Genomic DNA, 23,371 nt, shown 5'->3' with positions numbered 1-23,371 from the left:
ATTTGTCTTGTTTAATTAGGAATGATAGAAAGAATGATATTTAAAAGATGTGACCATTTAACATTGCACCACGCGTGTGTGTTAATGCAGCTGCTAAAAATCAGAAGCACTATTGCAAATTACACTTAAAAATTGTGAAAATTTTTTTTAAATTAGGAAAGAAATTTTATGGAAACAAAATTGATTTAATTGTAATGTTAATTGTTGCAAACACTTTTTGTGCGATTATATGATTTGAAAATATTGAGGAAAAAGGATCAATTTTGAGTTAAAAATTAATTCTTTTAAAATGTATTTTAATTAAGAATTTAATTAATATTGTGAAAAATCTTTTTTCACTGAAGAAGTTTAGAACCAACAATTAATTAATTCCAGATTTGAAACTTTAGATAAAACGATAATTATAAAGTATTTTGAATGATTTTTATACGTATATGTCGCAGCTTACAGATAGTTTGCCAATTTATTAATATTATATTTAAAAAATAAATAAAATGAACAAAGACAAAGACAATTTTTACAGTTTTTATTCCATCGTATAAAAAACATTCATATAGATGCATCTTAGGAACAGTTATGTATGAAAAAACAGCATTTTATTTTTTATGTGATAAGAAGTGAAATCAAGAGAAATGAGAAGAGACTAGACAGACAAAGCCAATTTTTCACATGGCAAAATAATACTGATTTAAAAAGATAATTTTAACGAAATGCAGATAAAATGTTAGTCAATGAATACTAATTCTTTTAAAATTTATTTAAAATTCTTTAAAATTAAACATAAAATAGCAATTATTCTTGTTCATTGCTTTACTTTTTACAGTTAAGTACTTTTTTTTATATACGCATGAGTAAACAATTATATATTTTCCGGTTATCGGATTATACAATAAATTATAATATTTTTTTTTTTTTTTGCTTCGAATCGTATCTTTTTAAGGATATCTTTTTTATCTGTTCTTGTCTCTGAGACAGGAAATGAAGATCTGCAGATGTAAGCTCAGTACTTAGTGGTGAGGGTGTTAGCACAGGACACATAAGCTTCTTTAGCTGCATCTTGAGACATACCTGCGAAAGATTGACAGAAAACGTTCGTTTAGATAGCGGCAAACATTTTAAACCCTTTTATCTTCAAAGGAAGTTTGTAAGGTTTAAAGGATTGTAAGGAATATAAAGTAAATAAAGGTAATATTAGAGTTTTAGTAGAGAATTTGTAGTTAAAAATCCTTATGTTGTATTTATTTACTTTAGAATTAAAAGAGCAAACTCACGAATTATTTGAACACTGTTTTTTCCATCTGGTCATTAATTTTTAGATCAATAATTTTTCCCATAAGAGTTTTGAAATGAAGAAGTTTAGACCGAGTAAATTATAAGTTTAAATACCTCAAATTCATGTTTTTCTTTGTTTTCAGATTTCAGAAATGTAAAGCAAAACATTTTCCAGCAAACGATTTTATTAAATGGGTTTCATTTTATGACTTTAATTAATGGTTTATTTTTATTAATTTGGTATTAATTACATGCTTATCTCCACTTATTACTTATAATCTAAAGTATTTTAGATTTATTATACTTAAAACTAAAAAGTACATATTCATCCATTACAAAAAAAAAAAAAAATCTCATTTTTTATTAGAAAACATTAAATTACATATATCGAAATTTTCTTCTTCACGAATATAATAAATTTATTTTTAATTAATGCTAAATTCAATGCTTAGAACATAATGCATTTTTCTGAGTAAAAATAAAATATATCATGCTTACAAAGAAAGATAAACAATTAAAATGCAGCAAAATTGTTAACAGTTCAAATTCGTTTGAAAAAATTATTGTTTATTTGTTGATTGTATCATCAAAACCTTTTTATTTCTCAATGGTTTAGGACTTAAAAAAAAGAGAAAAAAAAGCTTGACTTAAGTTCCTTTTAAAACAGCAATTTCGAAACTGCTAATAATTGCTAAGATTTTCACTACAAAATTCTTTCTGATTATTCAGCGAAACTTTAAAACAAAGTGACCCTATGCTAGGACAGATGCAAAGTGAATGCTAGGACAGACACTTTTTCGACACGTGATCGATTTTTGTTCTGCTTCTAGTTCTGGCAACTTAGCAAACACCAGACTGTTTAGCGACATCACTATGGTGATTCAGTTAAAATAAATAAACAAATGAGAGATATACAGACATTCCAGGTGTTAAAATGATGAAAATGCTCTCCAGTGCTTATAATAATTTCAGCTGTTTGTAGCTCGCCTTACAAAATAGTATACTTTTAATAAAAGTTATGAAATAAAGTTTTATACGAGTATAAAACTTTTACCTTTGTTAAAACGTTTTATGAAAGTGGGAATTCTGAAATATTCTTCGGCAAGACCTTTATTTGTACAGAAAAAGAGAAAGTTATGAATCAAAGTCACGATGCATTGATATACAGCTGTTTTCTCGAAACAATGAAAGAACCCAAAACACTGAATTATTCCAAAATTAATTCTTCTATAAATAGTCTTTTAAACAACGAAATATTGCTGACTCGATTTTGGTGGTTAATAAATTCCTTTTTGATGAATTAAATGACATTTATTCTTTTAAATTTTAAATTAAAAAGGAAAAAAGATCTTAAAGGAATTTTCTTTCCAAAACTTTTCGTAAAATATTATCATTATTTTGATTAAAGGCAAATATATTACTAACAATTAATAAATTTAAAAAAATAATTATTCGAGATATCGGAGTTAATTTTTTTAAAAACTCGTCTCAGATTCATATCTTCTTTCTTTTGTCTACCAACAATCTCGTAATTTCCAAAACGGTCATTTTGTAAAATTCATTCAAAATTTTTTCCAAAGATTAAGATTTAAATTTATTTAGATTTATTTATAAGGTCTTTGATATATGTTCACACTACAGTTATTTTATCTCTAGTTGCTTCAAATAACCTTTTCTTGACTTTTTAAAAGTGCTATCTAAAAAAAGGTTTTTTAATAAAAGAAGTAAAAAAAAATGATCCTGATTTAATATTGAAAACAGATTGGTGAAATGATTTCTTAACTGAATTACAAATCTGAATGGCTTGTAACTTTTCCAAGCTATTTCTAATATACTCGAAATGCAACTGTTTTGCGCTCGTCGTGATCATAGAAGTGAACAATTATCAATTATGTATCAATTTTCTCGTCAAATAAAAGAACATTTTCTTTCTTTTTGAAAGAAGATATATTTTGGTATCGTGAGGTGGATCTATTCTTTTCAATAAACTTAAAATATTTTCTTTTATAAACAAAAATTATGTTTATAAAGAAATCATGTTTATAGAATCTACTTTTACTTGCCTCTTTATGTAAAATTAAAACTATATTTAAAACCTACTTAGGCACAATTCTCTTCGATTCAGAGTTACACCATAGCTTTCAACTGCCCATTATGCCAAAAATAATGATGAACTAAAATTATAAAAATCAGAAATAATAATTGATGATATTTAAATTTCTCAAATGGCAACAACCAGTTTATTGCGTAATTTTAAGCAACTAATCATTAAAAAAAAATTTTTTTTTGAAATTTTTACTTTTAAATAAGCATAATAAGCAGGATAACGTAAATAATAGATTCATTCATGTTTAAAAATTCTGCATTCCTCCAAAAATATTTTTTTTTCCTATTGCATTATTCTATTCTTCCTACACGTAAAATAAATATTACCTTTCTTTCCATTCCATGCTTCCCACTTTGCTTTGGCTTTCAGGTCCAGTGCACCTGGTTGGTCTGCAATAAAACAGAAAAAGTCATTCACTGATTACAAAAGCGAGCATTTTGTATATCGCTTTATTCTAAATTAAGGAAAATGCTAACACAGGGTATTTATGTCATCAGTTCGATGAACCCATGACAAATATTCTTTTTTCAAATTGGTAAAAATGGAATCAACAGCTATTATATCATGCTTTTAGTTTTTTTTTTGTATCATGTACCAGTGATTATTAAAAGATAAAAAAGCTACAATGAAAGAAAAAATAAAATTTTCTTCCTTATCTTTTTATGGTTATTGGAAAAAAGTTTTATGTATAGAAATAAACTATTCTCAACACATTCAGACATAAGATTATAAAATTACATAATTACATTCGGAAGCATAACGAAAAAAAATATTAATTAAGGTGACTAACTAATTTAAAAGAGGTTAACTAAGCGAAAATTTCTCTTGCGGAAACAACATATTTTATTTTTGGATTTTCCAATCATCTGAAACATCTGCCTGAAACTAAACGGAACAAACATTTAAAAATCGTTTTCATATTTCTTAGAATAAAATGCTACAGCTCAAGCAGAATAATTATTTGTTTTTTCATTTTTAATGATGTTTTAATTAATTAAATTCATATTTAACAGATCTTTAGCTTGTAATAAAAGTTCTAACTTAAATTAAGCAAAGCAAGGTTTTTTTTTTTTTTTAATTAAATGTGAAAAATTAGACAGCTAAATTCTTTTTTCTCAATTTTAAAAAAATAAATAAATCCAACTTTTAAATAAATTTATACGGAATATTATTTTTAATTAATTATGATTCCTACTTAAGAATTAGACCTTGCATTTCCATAAAGGAAGTTGATATTTTTATGCCGATTGTTCAATTTGATCATAGATTAAAAGCTAATTTTTAAACCATTAGAAATAGGCACATAGTACCAAATGGATTCCCGTCCCATTAATCGTATTTAGTAAGATATTTTTGACTCTTTAACATTTTTAAGAAAAGAGATCTAAAATTGATATAAAGATCTAAAATTGATCGATGGATGTCGCTTTGAATATCCTCATTTTAGACCATTTTACTTGTCCCTCCAGAAAACCCTTTCATTCATCAGTTAAGAGATGATTTTTGCTTGAAATGATTATTTCTCAGCTTAAAATAATAAATTTCGATGCTTAGTAATTTGGTCATTTTTAGTAGCAAAAGACTGGAACTTTTTTTGTTTTAAAATGTTGCTTGTCAAGAATATTTTATTAAATATAAATGATAACTCAGAAATCTGCATAAAAATTCAGATTTCGTAATTTTTTCAACGTGGCATTTACTGATACGAACCACATGAAATATAATAAATATGCAAATCTATCTCTTTTTTATTTATATATTGTATCGAAAATATTTCTTCTTTTTGTTCTTTATATAGAAAATAATTCTACTTTAGAGAAACCTTAAAAATAATCTATTTTTTCCCCCTCCCGAATTTCCATTGAAATGTTTAAGATTGTTCTTATTAATAATATTGCAACTTTGCATTATAAGTACTATTATTACTCATTCATAATTTAAAAGAGCGCCATTAAACAATTTATAAGCAAAAAAATGAACACAAACACAAACGCGACAATATTGATTACGCCATGGAACTCTGATTTGGCGACATTATAACCTTGATTTAAGCTTTGTAACTAGTAATTTTAATGTCAATCAATGATGTAGAATTTAGGGCTGACTGTTAAAAAATACAGCGTTTAACTAATCGCTTGCAGCGGACAGATTCAAGTTAAACCAATCAAGTTATTTTTAATGTCAAAATTTTTTTGAATGAACCATTTTAGGAAAAGCGTTTTTTTTTTTTTTTTTTTTTTTTTTTTTGACTAAAGAGAAAGTGGCGGATTTTCTTAGAAGAATCCATTGCAGTAAAAGAATAATTAGGATATAATAAAAATACCAGCTACCACTGATAATTGGCTTCAATGGTTTAAAAAAAATGAAAAAAAAAAAATGGAGGGAAAAAAACTAAATCAAACGTAGTAAAACAAGCATTCACTTATCTCAGTTCAAAATGAATATCATGATTCAACAATTTAAAAATAATTTGAAGCCATTTTATAGTTATCTGCATATAACTGGTTGGAGATTTGTTCCGTATGGCTTTATCCCCGCCAGCTATCTGACAGTGATCGCAACTGAGTTCAAGTGGCCGTGTTTTGTAGTCAAATGGCCATTATCTCGCATCTCCAACCGTTTTTCGGTCTGATGATTTTTCTTGCGAAGTCAAATAATTTTTACTCACCAATGTTGCAGTCTCCGATGGTGGCCTGCTTGTACAAAGCATACAACTCGAGGAGTTCGGAGTCGCTAGGACGATTTTTCATATCCTTGACGGAGGCGGCGGCAGAGTTAAATTTCTAGAGAAAACGTGGTCAAAATTAGTTACTGTTTCTAATGTTTCATGACATCATATTAAAAAATTTTTAGTAAAATATATCAGATAAATATGCTTGAATTTTTATTATCTTATATTCAAAATCTATAAAGGTGCTTATATGTATTTTTATAACATTATTCGGAACTTAAAAAGTTCATATTTTATTGCCTAAAGTACACAAGATAGGGTTATGTATGGAATAACACATGGGGCAAATGGCCTCCATGGCTTTGCTGGCACATACGCACTCTTTTGTTGAAATTTTCCATGACCATTTTGCATAAATGTTGCCCAGTTTCGTTGATGCAGCGTTGAATTTCAATTTCCTCTTTCAATGTAAGCGTGCTCTTGGGTTTTTTGGCATAGACATTTGACTTCAAATAACCCCATAAAAAGAAATCCAATGATGTTAAATCAGATGATCTAGGGGGCCAATTCTCAAACTTTCTAACTGTGGCCGTCAGATTTTTATTATTTTTGAAATATTGTTCAACAACAAAAACACGTTGTTCTATCGTGTAGCCCTTCATTTTTACTAACCCTAAGTTATCAGATGTCAAAAAGTGTTTTAATAGGATTGCTAACACTTTTCTGTAAATTGGTGGCAAATTGAGATTTTGCGTAAATTTTGGGACACTCTTTATATTCGTAATATGTATGGGTGTAAATTCAGCAACTAAAACAGTGAAAAGTGTTGTAAAATATATTTCAAAATATAATTATAACTGAAGAAAAAAATGTGCGGAAATAGAATTTGCATCTGGAAAAAGCTGAAAGTGATCTAAAAATATTTTTTGTGCATTAATATGCTTAAAAATAATTGAAAAAAAACCCGTTAATATTTTAATTAATTTTTAATTTAAAAATTAATAAAAATTTAAGAAACTCCTTTCATAGCGAGCATTCACTATCAAAGAAGCAACTACGTTCCAAATTTAATAGTTCTAAGACTAACGGCTTGTCCTGTGGAAGTGTTTGAATTAAATGATTTTTTTTTTTTTTGCACCCAATATCTTGCAATTCGCATGTCGCAGTTTATAGATAGTGTGTATGATTATGTTAAAACGAAAATTAAATAACTATTTGATAAAATAACCTTGGAATATCATCTTAATTTGATAAAAAAGAGATAGCAAGGCATATATGAAAGAAATTAAAGCATCATCCTACTTATTAAAACTTAATTTATTGATTATTTCTGTAGATAATTATTCATTTTATGCCATTTAATTAAGAAAAAAAATCAACTGGACATTCATTATTTATCAATCAGAAGTATGCTGTAACACAAATAGCAAATCAATATTCATAATTTAAGCTTTGATACTTGTATAATCAGCATAATTTAACCATTTTTCAAGGGATTACAGGACAGACGAGTTGAATTTTAAAAAAACAGTCTCTGCAAACAACGCATTCTCACAGTAAAAGTAATTTGTAACCCTGGATAAAATTAACTATTGCAGAGACTAAAAAACGCATTAAACAAAAACTAATTTAAAATATTAAAATTCCACTCTGATTTTGATAAAAGGATTTATCTCATACATAATTTCAGTCTCACTAGAAGAGTGCCATAAAACGTCTTTTTTATTAATAAAATACAAAGCATCAAGAACTTGAAAACCGGAATGCTTGTTTTTATCTTTAGCTTATCAAGATGAGTGATATTCCACTCTTCCAAGCTGTCAGAAATTATGGGGACGGCGTTCCTTTCTTTTTAAACACCGCTTCAATTATGGGAACGTTACCTTCGAGAGCAAAACAACTTAAAAGAATGTCTCTAAGGAAAACCTGATTTAGCTTCATAACTTTAATCTCTTTCGCACGTTACCGCAGATAGACAACACAAACTGTGAGGCTATTTATTGGGGAGGAATTTCAACTGTGAGGTTTTGAAAAGTTATTTCCAAGGCACGTCCGTCGGCATCTCACAGGTGTGCATTCCTTTCCCAAGAGCTACCTAACAGCGGACCTCCCTGGGTGGCTAATCGTTGACCTTTTCGTCGAAAAAAAAAGCTTCTTGAGAGAATTTCTGAAAAGACCAATTTAATGTGTGTGTCTAGTATAGAGGAAAACGAAACAAATATCAAAAAGAAAGAAAGAAAAATTACTTTAAAGTGCTGAGAAACATAACATAATCACATAATCGATTTTTGAACTTTTAAAGCTCTCAGAATTACGAATTTAATGCCATTATATTTTATAAAATGCAATGCATTATTTGAATGAGCGGCTATTTTTCCTTTATTGTTTAGGATCCGGATAGAAGTTTAATTCTACAGATTATTTTTTTTCTTTCAAATTTTGCGTTTTCTTTGAATTTTAATTTAATTCGATAAATTGATATTCTTTCAGAAAGCTACATGACAATGGCTTATAACCGACGAGGCAGCTGCCTAGAACTTCCATGTTGAGGGAGATAGAATGCAGGTAGATTTAAAAAATGTTATTTGTCTAGTTACCAAATAAAATCATAAAACCATTCTATGAATTATAAAAAATTTGTATTTTACAATACCGAGCATCTGCCTTGCATAACATCGTGAAGAAACGTTGCTGCCACGCATTCGTATTTCATAATAAATAAATAATATTACATAAATATCCCTGAAGTTTTAAATTAAAATTTAAAATAAATAATTAAAAAACGATACTAAAATGTGAATTAAATTAATCATCTTATGAAAAAGTGGGCCTCAAATACGTACTACCTAGAGCCTCTAACTGCCTATATCCCCATTCTACTCAAGAGCATTTTTAGAACGGAACAATGCTCAGATGACGAGGAAAATGTCTGATACGGTATCCTATTCTCTGAATTGACGATATTAATCTGGTTGGTATAGTTAATGTTAATTATTTGGTCTAGCAAATCTGTTAAAGTCCATAAATCAAGCATTTATGAAAAAATAGAAATGGTCTTCTTCTGTTGCATTCTGAAATAGTGCAACTCCTGAGAGACACATAAGATAGACGTCTGCCATTGATATGGAGAAGCAGAAATATTCTTCAAAGAAAACGGGCTCATATTTGTATTCCGTTTGGGGGAAATCCATAAATTATTTTCAGAAAAGAACGGGTGCCCTAAATTTTATTAACATCGCAGGAAAATTGATTGCTTTCTATATGAAGAAGGCAATCAATTATAAGACTTATATACAATTATAAGAATATCTCGTAATATTCTTTTGAAATACTCCATCATTTATTGTTTAATCGAATCCTCTATGTTATCATGGAATTAAAGAAATTCTTAAATGGGTCAAAGTAATTCTTTGCAATATAGCCGTAAATATTAATAACGTCCATATTAGTTCTTTTAATATCTTGCAATCTTGAAATATTTTTTGTTTGCTAAATTAACGCATTTGAGCAAATGAATGGAAAATAGAGGAAGTGCATAAATTTCGCAGAAAATAGATAATATTGAGAGCTAATAATTATAAATAAAATTTCCCATTTAAAATTTTTGAATAAGGTGTGCATGAAAACAACAACAAATATAAAAAAAATGAGAAAAAAAAATTAAAATTTTCTTCTGAAAAAATTCCTTACGTATATTCCTTTCCTTCTATGCATTTATTTGCGTGATAATAGCTTATAAAATAATTTTCTAAATCTTCTAAATCTATAAATTTCCATCCGCTTTGAAAGCAAAACGAAGAGTAAGTAAGAACCGATAAGCTGGTATCTGACATTGACGAATAGGATTTATTAAATCGAAATCAGATTTCATTTTCAAAAAAATGCAAACGATTATAAAAGCTCAGAAAATGAACTGAAAGGAAGATAAGCGCGCTATGAGACGAATGGAATTTATTAAATCGAAATCAGGTTTCATTTTCGAAAATTGCAGACGATTATAAAACCATATAAAGTGCACTGAAGTAAAGATAAGCTTGATGTAATTTAAATGCAACTGAATATGCTGCATTCTTTGATAATCATCTTTCTACAATAAAAAGCACTTAGCTCTTTAAAAAAATAAATAGCTTTTACTCATTCCAATTCTAAATAGTTACTTCATTCTTTTTTTTTTTTCTGTCCCACAATTCGATCCGGTGCCAGATTAACTCGACTCACGTATTCCACTCACGAATAATCTTTGCTTAACCGAACGTGGGAAAAGCAAAAGAAATATCACATCTCCGAGAACGAGAAGTCGAACGATTAAAATAAAAGAGATGCACTTCTTTTTTACCAGCTTGTCTTGGAATCTGGTTGAAACATTTGTGAATGCTGAGCTTGCCCTGCAGGGACACACAACTCAACTCCTATCTTGCGTGACGGAATATAGTAGTCGCGTGAGGAAAGTAGTAATTTGAAAAAAGAAAAAGGAGATTAAAAAAGTAAAATCCGGTCCATAAAAAGTTGCTATTTTTTTCGTGTTTTATTTCCCGCGTTAACATCAAGCACTTCGCAAGACTGCTTCTAACAGGATGTGCGATGGCGGGAAACTATTTGGCGCGCTCTGCTCTTTCGCGGTCAATGGTCGCACGTTTTACCTCACTCGTAACCCTTCCACCCTTTCGCTGCATTCCATTCTCTTGTAAGTTTGACCCAGAGGGCACAAGAGGAAAATCTACCTATTGTCTCTGGACACTACTCGTTCTCCTGGAGTGATTTTTCCAACAACTTTGGATACAATAACGTAGAAGCTTGCAAGGATCATTAAGTTTGGTGCTTATGACATCACGTAATTTTTAAAAAGTAAACTTACCTCAAGACAACAAAGGATACTCAACAACATGCTATTTTCAGAATATTTTATAATACTGAAGAATACCCTAAAATTATTCTGCAGTATCTTTGTATTATAAAAAAATGCAAAATTTTATATTTGCAATAAAAATTCTTAGATAAAGCGAAAACTAATTATTTGTATGGTGTATAGCAGTTATTATTTGTATTTGCAGTTAAATTTAACTAATCATATTTTCTCAACATCACCCCAGATGTTGTAAATCAGAGATTCCTGATCTTTCTTGGAACATCCCTCCCAACTTTTATGGGAAAAAAAAAATCATTGCAGTTTTTCCATACTATTAGGCGCTTGCATGTATTTTGATCATTTTTTCACTTTTAAAAGGCATTTATTGAGAAAAATTGGAACAATATATATATCAATGAAAATATTTTCCATCTTTTTCTACAACTTTTTCCCATTTCGTCCAATAAGTCTTGCAATTAATTGTCTTCGAATTTCTTTGATCCTCCAGGCTGTTCTTTGTCATTGACATCGAAATCACCATTCTTAAATCGTTGAAACCAAAACCGACAACTGGGATATGACGGAGCAGCATCGCCATAAGTTTTTAAAAATGTCTGATGGGATTCAGCGGCAGATTTCTTCAAATCAAACAAACAAAAAAGCAATGGATGTCGAAAATACAATTTGGAGCATTCCATGATTGGAGTCTTTATACACTGAATGACTCATTAATACTAAATGGAAAACTTTCAAAATGTTAATGATAAAGTAATAGTAAATTCGCAAAACTCAAAACCATTGTCGCTTATATAGATACTTCGCATGTTTGCCAATAGATGTCACTGATTAAAATACATGCAAGCACCTAATAATTAATCATATCAAAAAATTGTTGTCACTATATATGATCTGCTATAGCTTCCGGAAAGACATTAACGCTCACTGGGGAACGATACCGCCCACGTTGGGAATCTATACTCCAGATTTTGAACGGCGGATGAAGTCAAGAAAGAATTGGAAGATTAAAGTTGTCCGGGACATCTAATTATTTTACTATTGATTTAAATAATAGCAGCTTATATATAGAATTAAATTACATTAAAAAATGTAGCTAAGACATTGGGATTATTTCCTAAATGAGTTAACTTCTGATCAAAATGAGATTTTTGGGACAGCATTTTAATCAAATTCGAAGTCAAATCCGGGACAAAATGTCTGAAATCGATATTGACCCGAATCACCTAATTTTTAAAATTAAATACAGAAAATTCTAATCTTAAAATGATCGACGAATTAAAAAAAGCCCTTTACTTAGTTGTTTATTGGCAAGGCTTATTTCTTCTGTAACAGCTATGATTTTGTTTAAAATTTGATTTCATAAGGCCTTCTTTACTTTGTCGCATACGAAGCATAAAGAATGCACGTAATCATCAAAAGAATCTCCACCTTTTGGATGCCCCGAGTTTGAAATATGCATTGTTGGAATCATGTCTCTCTGTCTTTCCGTCCATCTATCTGTCTATGACCAGGATGGCTCAAAAGTACGTTGAACTAGACCAGGGATGGCGAACCATTGTGGCACGTGACACCATATTTTGGGCGCGCCGCCGATCAAAACGGTTTTTTTCATTTCAGTTCAAAATAACAAAGTTCACTATGAAGTATTATGAACAAATGCTAGTGTTCCCATTCCACTTAAAAAAAGACACAGATATTTGTACGGTTGTTAAAGTTGTTGTTCGCTTGCTGTGAAAGAATAAGGTTTTGGGAAATCACTTCCACTGATTATTTGTAAGAATGCCTGCAAATTATTGAAATGAGCGGCAGTAATAAAATATTCTTTCGGTTGTGACTTGCTGTACTTTTAGGAGTGTTATACAATTATGAAAACAAACAAGAAAAATTTCACAAAAAACAAAAGCATTTTAATTTTTTTTCCTCATTGTTAAAAAAGTTCTTTATGCCTTTTTTTGTTTATTTAGACGGCACTCATTCCAATGATAATTTAATTCTCTTCAAATACTGAATCCTGTCATGCCATTGTCGATATTCGTAAAATCCTAGGTTGTAAGGTCATGGTGTGTATTCAGCTTAACTAACAATTGTAGTATGCATATAGTATCTTTTAATGCAATTTTAAAGGAAGAAAACGGAAACCATAAAACTCGAAGAGGTCTTACAGAGAGACATAAAAAAAGTTAAGCTGTCTGCAACGTATCGACAAATCCATCATTTCTTCATACAAAAAAAAAAAAAAAAAAAAAAAAAAAACTTTCTTTTTCACGTTCTGATTCCTTACCTTCAATTTATCACGTTTCCCTCTCTTGTTGTTTATACGGTAAATTGAAAAAAAGAAAATAAAATTTTAAGGTTTACTTCTTGCCTCGTTTACCATTGGAGAATGTAATTACTATCTTTAAGTAATATTGTTTCAAAAACCATAGAACATTTTGCAATTACTTTTATGTAATCTTATCAAAGCACTATCTATCAGATCTATAATCAATTTCATATTAAAGTAGTATGTCATTCTCAACAATAACAAACAACAGAAACAACAACAACAGCTATAATAAAAAGCAAAAAGTGGCCAAAATTTCAGAAGAAATATGTGTCCCACGTTGTTAAGCATAGAAATCAAAGCGCATAGATGGTTTTTCAGTCCTATTGTTCTCAATCAGTGATGCCATCCTTTTTTGAAGTTATATTTAGGATTCGCTATTTTACAGAGAAAGGACAATCCATAAATAAACCGTTATTTTGTTTATGCATTCTTGTTCGGGATAAAGAATTACTTTATTCAAAAAATAGCAGTGAAATTGCTAAATATAGATTCTGTAGAAATTATCTTAAAAGTATGTCGGCAGCTTTGGAAACTATATTCTACACGAGATAAGAAATTAATTACTGAACTCAACTGAAAAATCACAGTAATTTCGAACAATTTGGTTTCGATTTTTTTTCTCGGTATTGTTATAAAAATAGATACTATATAATCAGATGCGTCACGTTTGTCCGCTGGTCAGCTAGCATTGATTGATTTAAAAAGATGATATACGATTCATTATTTTTTAGAAAATAACAGTAATTTCGTCATTTAAATTGATATTCGATGGTGTTCATGATTTGTTGAAAGTGATATTCGTTTATTCTATTCTTTCAAAAGAAACAATAGAATTTTTTTTATTGTAGTTACCACAATATAACAATTGGTCAGAATTAAAAATGTGTTAGAATTAATACATAGATAGAACAATTCTAGCGATCACATGAAAGCCAAATTTCTACAATTCAAAATATGAAGAAACGAAGACCTCTAAATACTAAAAAAATATGATATATATAAGTAGTTTACGTGTGCAATCTATAACGGATAAATAGATAAACATTCAAATGTCAATTTAATTAATGCGTTGAATGTAAAATAAGATGACGAGTTAAAAAGTAAAATAAAGTCATTTTTACAAGATTTCCCTATTTTTTAAAAAAATATTTTTTATCATTTGTTCCGGGTTTTTCGTTACCATGAATATCGATTCACTTTTCTAATTAATTCCGATTATTCTGAAAATTGGAATACTCAAGTACAGTAAAAAATTCACGTTATTAGGAAATTTGAATTATGTTTTTATTTTTTGTAATACTACATTAAAATTTCTTTTGTTATGTGAATACTCTAAGCCCATGTGAAACTCTCAAACATTTAAACCTTCTATCTCCATAGTGGTGTAGAATGGAAGAATGGGGCTGGGGCCATAATATCCTTTTTAGGAAAAGAATTTGAAAATAATTCTGTTCAAAATATCAGAGTAAAAAAAAAATGACGCAATATTTGAAACATTTGTGGATATCATCTGCATTTTTACCGCTTATAATAAAGAATTTAATTCAGTGGAGTAAATCTTTTTTCATTTTTTTTTTTTTTTTTTTTTTGCTGGAAGATGGCTCAGTCACATAGGATTTATAAGTAAATTGTCTTATTGCCCATGCTTGAATTTCATTTATATATTATTCTCAACAAAGAGAAAAAATATCAAAATATAAAATTTTAATATAAATTTTTTCGTATATTAATGTACATTGTCTCCAAAAAGTGATAAGATATTTCGGCAGGCTTTTAAATTACCGCCTTCGAAAATTACTCAGTAGATGTCGCCACGATGGAAAGACCGATGTGTAATAACTCGCAATAAGTTAATTATTTATTTAAAAACATCATTAGCATGGATGCTTAGCTCGAATTATTTCGGAAACATTTTTTAAATGCATAAATATTATTTAAATTTCTTCGTTGTTGTTTTTATATGCAAAATCTTGATATGAAAGACCATCAAATTATTTATAACAAAAAATAGCAGTTATAAAATTGTAAAAAAAATGATGTATTTACTACATCATGAAATTAAAAGAATTATCGATATTATTGGCCATGATATTATGCAGATATATTGTGATAATAAGACAAATTCATCGAAAGTAAGTTCACTAAAAGTTTCTTCGCATATTAAAAAAGATAAATAATATCGAATGATTATGCTTGGTTGTTTTTATACTTATAAATTTAGAATTAATATTCAGAGTGAAGATATTTATTTTTTATTGACAAAAAAAACTTCTTTTGAAAACGCTGACAAATTACATCTCAATAAAAAAAAAGAAGTACCGACATTTCATTTTAAGGACACAATATAACATGGAAAAAATGTATCATGAAAGGGATCTTTAAAAATTCTAAAAAAAATCCAATTTTCATTTGGTTCCTATTTAATTTAATAAATGTATGAAAGTTGCCATCAGTTGTAAGGTTTGTTGTCTATTCTATCAAAGTTTATCTTTTCAAAAATCAGGTTTACAAATTTTCAGTTGAAATTGTTCATTTATTTTGTAGTATTACGTCACCATAGTAACCAGGAAGTCTGACTATAAAGAGAAAATCAGTTCTTTATTCAGATTATTTCTAAGACAGACGATAATTTTATTTTGATACATTGGAAAGCTGAGTCACCACAGAAACAAGGAAAATAGGCCAACAAATCATCATTATGAATTTTTCCACATACAACTTAGATTGTCGGTAAGAAAAAGAAAACTTCTAAAGCTTTTGAAATACAAGGAAAATATCGTTTGTCATTGTAATACGAAGTAGGATATCATTTGATTAAATTTATTGTTTCAAATTTTCTTATCCAGTGACCTGATTTTGCAACTTCATCCTTCGATGCATATCTATACTCAAGAAAAGGGGGAAAAATCATAAAAATGAAAACTGATTAATAGACGTTATTTCGTGGCTGCTGTTGCTAGAAAATACAATTAAAAAGTGTCCTGGTCTTATTTTTAAAACTAAGATGTACAGAACAGAAGTAATCAAATGTTGTTTACTTTTACAATTTAGTTACAATTTTCGTTGCAAATTCAGAAGTATTTAAATAACTTCAGCACTGCTAGAATTTCAATAAAAACTTATTTCTAAAGATTTTTTTGTGGGGCTTTGAAGTTTATATCATAACATTTCTTAATTGTAAATTTCTTCTAAAAAATGATTCCTAAGGATTCGAATTTTTAAAGTCATAATTAAAAAAATTTTGAAGACTAGTTTTTAGAACATTTTCTTAAAAACGAATAAAGAAAAGTAAAATATCAAACGCATATTTTCGCAAGGTTTATTTGTTTTACTTTTCAAAATTCTGGATATATAAATCTAATTGGTATCTCTTTGTTTTTGTTTATATTTTCAAAAGTTACAACAGAAAAAAAAATACAGCATACGGATATAGCGTATTACAAAATATTACGATTTTGAACAAAATTAAGTACAGCCTGTTCTTTCAATATAGAATTGAATAGTTTTAGAACAATGATACCAGCACACTCAAAGTAACAACTCAAACTTCTATGTACTAAAAGAAACTATTTAAATAATACATAAATGTAATCCATGTACCTTAATATCATTCAACTAGTATATGATTTCAGTTAATTTGGTTAAAATTGCATCTTTTTTTGGGCTACACGAGAGCTATTTTTTGGATCTTGTAATTTTAGTCTGTGGCTAGATGACGAGGATGGTATCTGAACCATTTACCTCTTATGAAATTCCTTCATTTTCATTTATTCTCTTCTCTATCGTCATACCTTTCAACCAGTAACTGACCAATTATTTATAAAGAATTTTTCTTACAAACATATAGGCATATTTTCTTATTTTATACTAATATCCGCCTTTGGAAACAAGATGGCTCGTCTGAAATATTGCTTCATTTAAATTCAGTTAAATCTTTTAGACATAACTTCTGTTTATAAAACGTTCTGTTTATAGCATAAATCCGAATGGAATTCAAGTCCCATTACATCATAAAGCTATTAAAAACGCATGTATATAGTCCATTTATTTTTCAAATTGCGATTTCTCTTTTTTATTCTTAACCGCCATTAGCGACCATCTGGTGCACCGAAAATTTTAATATTTAGTTTTAATAAAATCTCTTCTTTATTATTTAATATTCATGACACTTTCAAGAAAATATTCTTAAGCACGTTTAAGCACGTTATTAAAGACGTTTTAGTTTAATAGACCAACACCTGTTAATTATATACATGAACTATACAAATTGAGTCGAGTTCGGTGATATAATAGCAATTAAAAAATAATTATATGGTTCATTTCCTTCTATGACGGCGTCCTTCCATAAGGTAGCGCATCTTCCCCGTGATCTGGGCGTCCCGGGTTCGGGCATGGTTGTTCTTCATCTGTGTTCTATCTGTGAGGTGTGTGAATGTACATCTCTGTAAAAAAAGGGTTGTGCAAGCGAATGTGTGAGTTTCATCTTCATACGAGCTAGAAGTCAGATTTCTGCCCTCGGGTGCTCAGGGGTCTTTACCCTCAGAAGCTACTGCACCCTCTTTCCGTGGTAACGCGGACACAACATCATCATTTTCTTCTATCTTGCTATTGCAACATCACTTTCTTATTTTTCATGTATATCTATTTATCTATCTATATGTATATATCTGTATCTATCTATCTATCTCTATATCTATTGCTTAAAAATACTGCATAATATTAAATTAGAATCATGGTATTAAAAAATAATTTTTTTCAACTTCAAGATGATGTAAAAAGTTTTTTTTATATATATTTTAGGGAATTATCTCTAAAAAATGGCAAAATCTAAATAACTTTTACTTTTTAATTAAAACTCTGGTTCAAATTTCAACTTCAACAAAAAAATTCAAGACGCGCATTTTCATTTTCTAAAGTATATTTCTGCCATGTTTGATAGCTTTAAGTCTAAAAATCTGGCCTATAAAACACCAACACGCATATCCTTTATTATTAGAAGAGATATAGATTATAATACGAATTATACTTTATTGTAATAATAATGCATTAAACAGTGATTCGTTGTATTGAAAATATATCTGTATTTATTCGCAAATGTTGCATCTAAATATAGGTTTAAGAAGCCTGTTAGAGTATTAATTGAATGAAACGTTTTAAATTACATAGCTACAAACAGAAGGATATTATTTAGGCTCACGCAAGTTTGAAAACTTTTATGACAATTTTCTCCGATCTAAATATCCATTTTAACAATAAAATGGAAAAAAAAAATGAATAAACTCTCTTGTTAGGAAGATTCTCTGAAAGTAAAGAACTTCCGGCTATGTAATTTTTAAAAAATATGATTACATTTAGTCTACTGTGAAAAATAAATCAAAATAAATTTCGTGAAATGTAATTATGGTGTCACATAAAGTGAAAAGCCGTGATTAAAATTGGGAAATCCTTCTGAGGAAAATGGCAACAGCGGAGAACCAGATGTAACTTATTAAGAAAATCGTATATTTATCCAATCATACTGCAAAACGCTTACATCAAAATTCTGACTCCAGACGTTTTAAGTATTTCTGTAGGCGAAAAGAATGTTCTAATAATTATTTTCAACAAAACATTAAAAATATTCCTTAAACAAATAAGGAAATCGAAAATTCTTCTTTGCAATTCAGTTGAAATTCATTGTAATGCAAATTGCTTTAATTATAGACCCTACAATGAAAAGTCATTCAAATGAATTTTAAAGCCATAAAATTGTCTTGTATTGCCTCAATATACTTGATTGCCTCTGTATCTGTCAGTTTCAACATTTTGAAGTATAAATAATCGCTCAAATCATACTGAATCATTTAACTAAAATGATTATTTATGTTAACGAATTACCGCATTGAAGAAAATTCTTTAAGTTAATTATTGATCAGAACCTCAGTGATCTGTTTTATTTTCTGACATATATGCATACTTGGAGGGAAAATTTGTGCAAAGATGGGATCACGGAATATATTTTAAACACGAAATAGAGTCGCGAATAGAAAGAGTTTAGAATCTCTAGCTTAAATACCAATCAATAAAAAAACATCTACTGAACTTGTATAACATTTTATAATATGATCACTTAGGAAAGGTCTTATTTTTTGACTTTTGAACTTTTCATTACTCATGAAATACAAATTTACAATCCTTTAAAAAATGGTAAAAGGACCATAGGAAAACAATTATAAAATAATTAAGAACTGGAAAAAAAATACAAATAAACAAGAAATTTTTGGACACAGAGAAGCCATGGTGAAGTCAATCGAGGGTGAATTATCTCTTGAGTTCGCTTTATGGACTTTTCTTTTTTAAAAAAAGCTTTAAATTTGATGGTTATTCTTTAAAATTGAAAATGCCTACTGAACAAGTTTTTAAAAAAGAATATTTTTTCAGCACATAGGAATATTCTTAATACGTTTTCAAAACGCAGGAATATTTTTTTACCAAACGATTTTTTTCGTGTACATAAAATATAAGAGAAAAAAAATCAGCTACAGAAATAAACTTCGATATTATATATCATAATATTGCATATGCATACTTTGCATTTCAAAATGCGTATATTTCTGTTTAACTGGCAATTAAATAGTTTAAAAATAAATAACTTTTTATAAAATGACTAAATATTTGTAATTTATACATTTTACAATTTTTACATCATCAACTTTTACAGGAATTTGCGAACGTTTCGATACATCGTGAATTAACTGCTAATCATTCAATATATGTAAAATTCCTAAATTTATTAATAGCTATTTATTTTAGAACAATCGAGTTATATTTCACCCATTTTAATGTAATTGATGAATGCGCAGATATTTTTTACATGAAACGGCATCTTTCGAAACGGGATAGATAAATTACTTCATTTTTAGAAAATTCAGCACAGTATAAGTATCAACCATTGCTTAATCCTACTAGTAAAAAAATAATCTTCTAATTAGATATAATATAGCTAAATTATGTTTTGTGTTTGATTTTTTTATATTTATTTTATATCCTAATTTCTTTTAATGTGTGGCAGGATTTAATGCATCGCAGACTTGAACAGCAAACTTCCAAAGAAGTAGAATCAGCAATAACCAGCTTTAATCATAATAGTAAGCCCATTTCAAATTTTCTTCATGTCTTACTTTATATCTTTATTGGACATTAAAAAAATGCATTTCCATATCTGATTTTAGCTTAGTAATATGCTAATATTAAACTACATAGTGTTCATTTTAATTATGGACCAATAACTAATTTGTAAACCATTAAAATTGGGCTTATACTTCCATTAGAAAAATGCTTTAAATAATACAAAAAATATATTTTATGTGGTTTAATAAAAAAAAAAAAACTGCACAGCTAAAAAGATTATGACATCAAAAATTTTACATCGTTCCAATTACATTAGCTATATTTCATGAAATATTGGTAATCCACCGATAATGTAAGCAAAAAAGTTCCATCCTTCTGAAGCTAAAACAGACCGAATTATTAAGCTTTGCCTTTCATTAATTTGGATCAATCAATTGTAGGCACGCGGAAAGGGGGTGCGCTGTTTTGCGGATGTCTCTCTAGGTGGCCATTTAAATGAATCTAAAATCTCGAATATATAACTATAATATAATAGCGATATAACTATAACGATCAGTTTTAGTTGCAAGAGAGTGGAACCTTCTTTTTTTTGTTTAAAATGTTAATGTGTCAAAAATATTTAAATAAACTTGGTGAATAGGACTAAAAGATTGAATATAAATTTCAGACTTTTAATTTTTTTAACAATACATTTATTGATTTGAACAACAAAAATTATATTCTTTAAGAGTTATTATTTTTTGAATTATTATTATTTTCATTTATTTTTCATTATTTTTCGAATTTTATTATTTTCATTTATTTTTCATTATTTTTCGAATTTTATTATTTTCATTTATTTTTCATTATTTTTCGAATTATTATTATTTTTATTTATTTTTTATTATTTTATTTATTTATTATTTATTTTAATTATTATTTATTAAGTTTTATTATTTTCGAATTTATTATTTTTTTATTCTTTTATTTTTATTATTTTTTGAACTGGAAGAATATGTTTTATTTCAACAGCTTACAAATTATCTCTTGTCTCACATTGAAAGTGCACATCCTATGTTACATTTGTCTGGGAATATTAATTATACCAAACGATTTTTAAATTGTGGAATTTCTTGAAAAAGAAATGCAAATTAAATCAACCGATTTAAAAAAAAATCCTTTCGCAAACTAATATTTAAAATAATTAAACTTCCATAAGTTATAATTAATAATTTTTAAAGAATGATATAAAATTTAAAGATTATGAGTGTCATTTCGGAAGCAAATAATTATAAAAATTTAAAGTATCTATAATATTTTCATTCGATCAGAATGGAAACTCTAAAGATAAAATAATCGTTTCAATATAGGGAAATATAGATTTTAATTAATAAAAATAGCTATTTAATAAACTTTGTTCGCGCTTAATAGCATTTGTGAGCTAAATTTAGAAAATATTTTCTGCATTTTTTATTTGTTTGATGAACAAAATATTAATAAATTTCTTTTTTTATAAAGATTAGTATATTATTTATAATATTAAATATATCTCACTTGTAGACTAATAACGGTTGCGAATCGATCGGTGTGATAATTTAACAAACTTGACAGGTGCGATATGAATAATGTGCGATATTTCCTAAAAATTATACTGAAATACAGGTTTCACATCTAATAATAAATCAGTACATTAATTTGGATGCGATTTTCGATAGAGATATCAATGAAGGGGTTAGTTGATTTTACATTCACTTTATTTTCTGAAAAGTCTTTAGAAATTATGTCAGGATAAACGACAACATGCCGATAAAATAATATGAATCAATGCTCAAATGCATATAAGGAACAGAAATTATTTATCCAAAGCTTTATAAATAAAATTTTCATGCTTAAAATTTCCAAATATTTCAGTTTTATTTTGCAGCCAAATACAACGAATAAATTTAAAAAGAGAATGTAATTAGAGAATTATTATTCATTAAATTTAAAAAAAATGATGAATTTTCACTCTTAGAGAAAATATAAAATTGGAAAATTATTTTATAAAATTTATTTTCCTGGTATTATCCTAATATTGAATATATTTCAATTTTTATAATTCCTAAAGGAATGAATTTTCACATATAAATTTAAACGCGCGTTTAATTAAAAAAAAATTATCGATTATTTTTTACGTTTAATTTTAATTTTTGCATTTAAATTACTGAATAATAAAATAATTAGATTCTAAATTTATAACATAAAAACTACAAACTTTAGCAAAAGATAAATTAAATCATATCTGATACATTAAATTAATTAATCGTACTTTTCCAAATTTAATATATAATTATATATTTAAAAGTAAATAATTAAACCAAATTATCGACTTGAAAAATTCTTAGAAAAGGAGGGGAAGAAAAAAGAACTTACTTCATCCAAAGACATGATTGAAATTCTTCTGAGCTGATCTGTAAAAATTCGAAACCTTTCTCTTTCGAGTTCTGATCTAAAACTGCGCGCTTGACGCAGCGCTCATTCATTTTTTGTAGCTCGATGAGAGGAAGCGACGTCTGGCGAGCTCCGCTCCAATTACTACTGCTGCCGTATCTTCCTGGATAACCGACACTTGATTCAATCCTGCATTTTTCCTTCCTCGTGTCCTTATTTTTTTCACTGAAAACGGGAAAGAAGTCTTGTTAAGGCACTGAAGGATTAAGATTTCATGCACGAAAGGGTTATGTCAGCGATAAAAGGGAATGAATCATGCTTTTGATCTGCTTTTCATTTGATGCTGAAGAAATAAAATTTGCGATTTGATATTGCATTATTTGATATGTAAAAAATGCGTGGAATCATACGAGTTATATTTGATACTGCAGGGTTACTGATAGTTTGGAAAATCAATATCATTGACTGTGAGATGGTAAATTGTCTTTAGGTAAATTGTCTTTTAAAGGGATTTGAATCTCTGACCCAAAACATAGAAGCATGATAATGTTTCAGATTTTTGAATTCAGAATTCTTTAATATTGTTACAAACCAGATAGGAAAAAATGAAGC

At 28.1% G+C, this 23,371-nt stretch overlaps 1 protein-coding gene across 1 annotated transcript; it reads right to left on the bottom strand.

The window, feature by feature from the left end:
* Window positions 1-547: 547 nt before the first annotated feature.
* LOC129988456 (putative acyl-CoA-binding protein) lies at window positions 548-22,891 on the bottom strand. Its single transcript, XM_056096686.1, has 4 exons — window positions 22,742-22,891; window positions 6,048-6,162; window positions 3,706-3,768; window positions 548-1,068 (listed from the first exon to the last, which is right to left on the bottom strand). Exons 1-4 carry the CDS (start codon window positions 22,754-22,756, stop codon window positions 1,001-1,003), a joined length of 261 nt encoding a protein of 86 aa, XP_055952661.1. The 5' UTR covers window positions 22,757-22,891; the 3' UTR covers window positions 548-1,000.
* Window positions 22,892-23,371: the final 480 nt, after the last annotated feature.

This window comes from Argiope bruennichi, chromosome 10, assembly GCF_947563725.1.
Source record: "Argiope bruennichi chromosome 10, qqArgBrue1.1, whole genome shotgun sequence".
Classification (NCBI taxonomy): Eukaryota; Metazoa; Arthropoda; class Arachnida; order Araneae; family Araneidae; genus Argiope; species Argiope bruennichi.
Note: the sequence above shows the minus strand (reverse complement) of the source record. Positions and strands in the feature narration are given on the sequence as shown.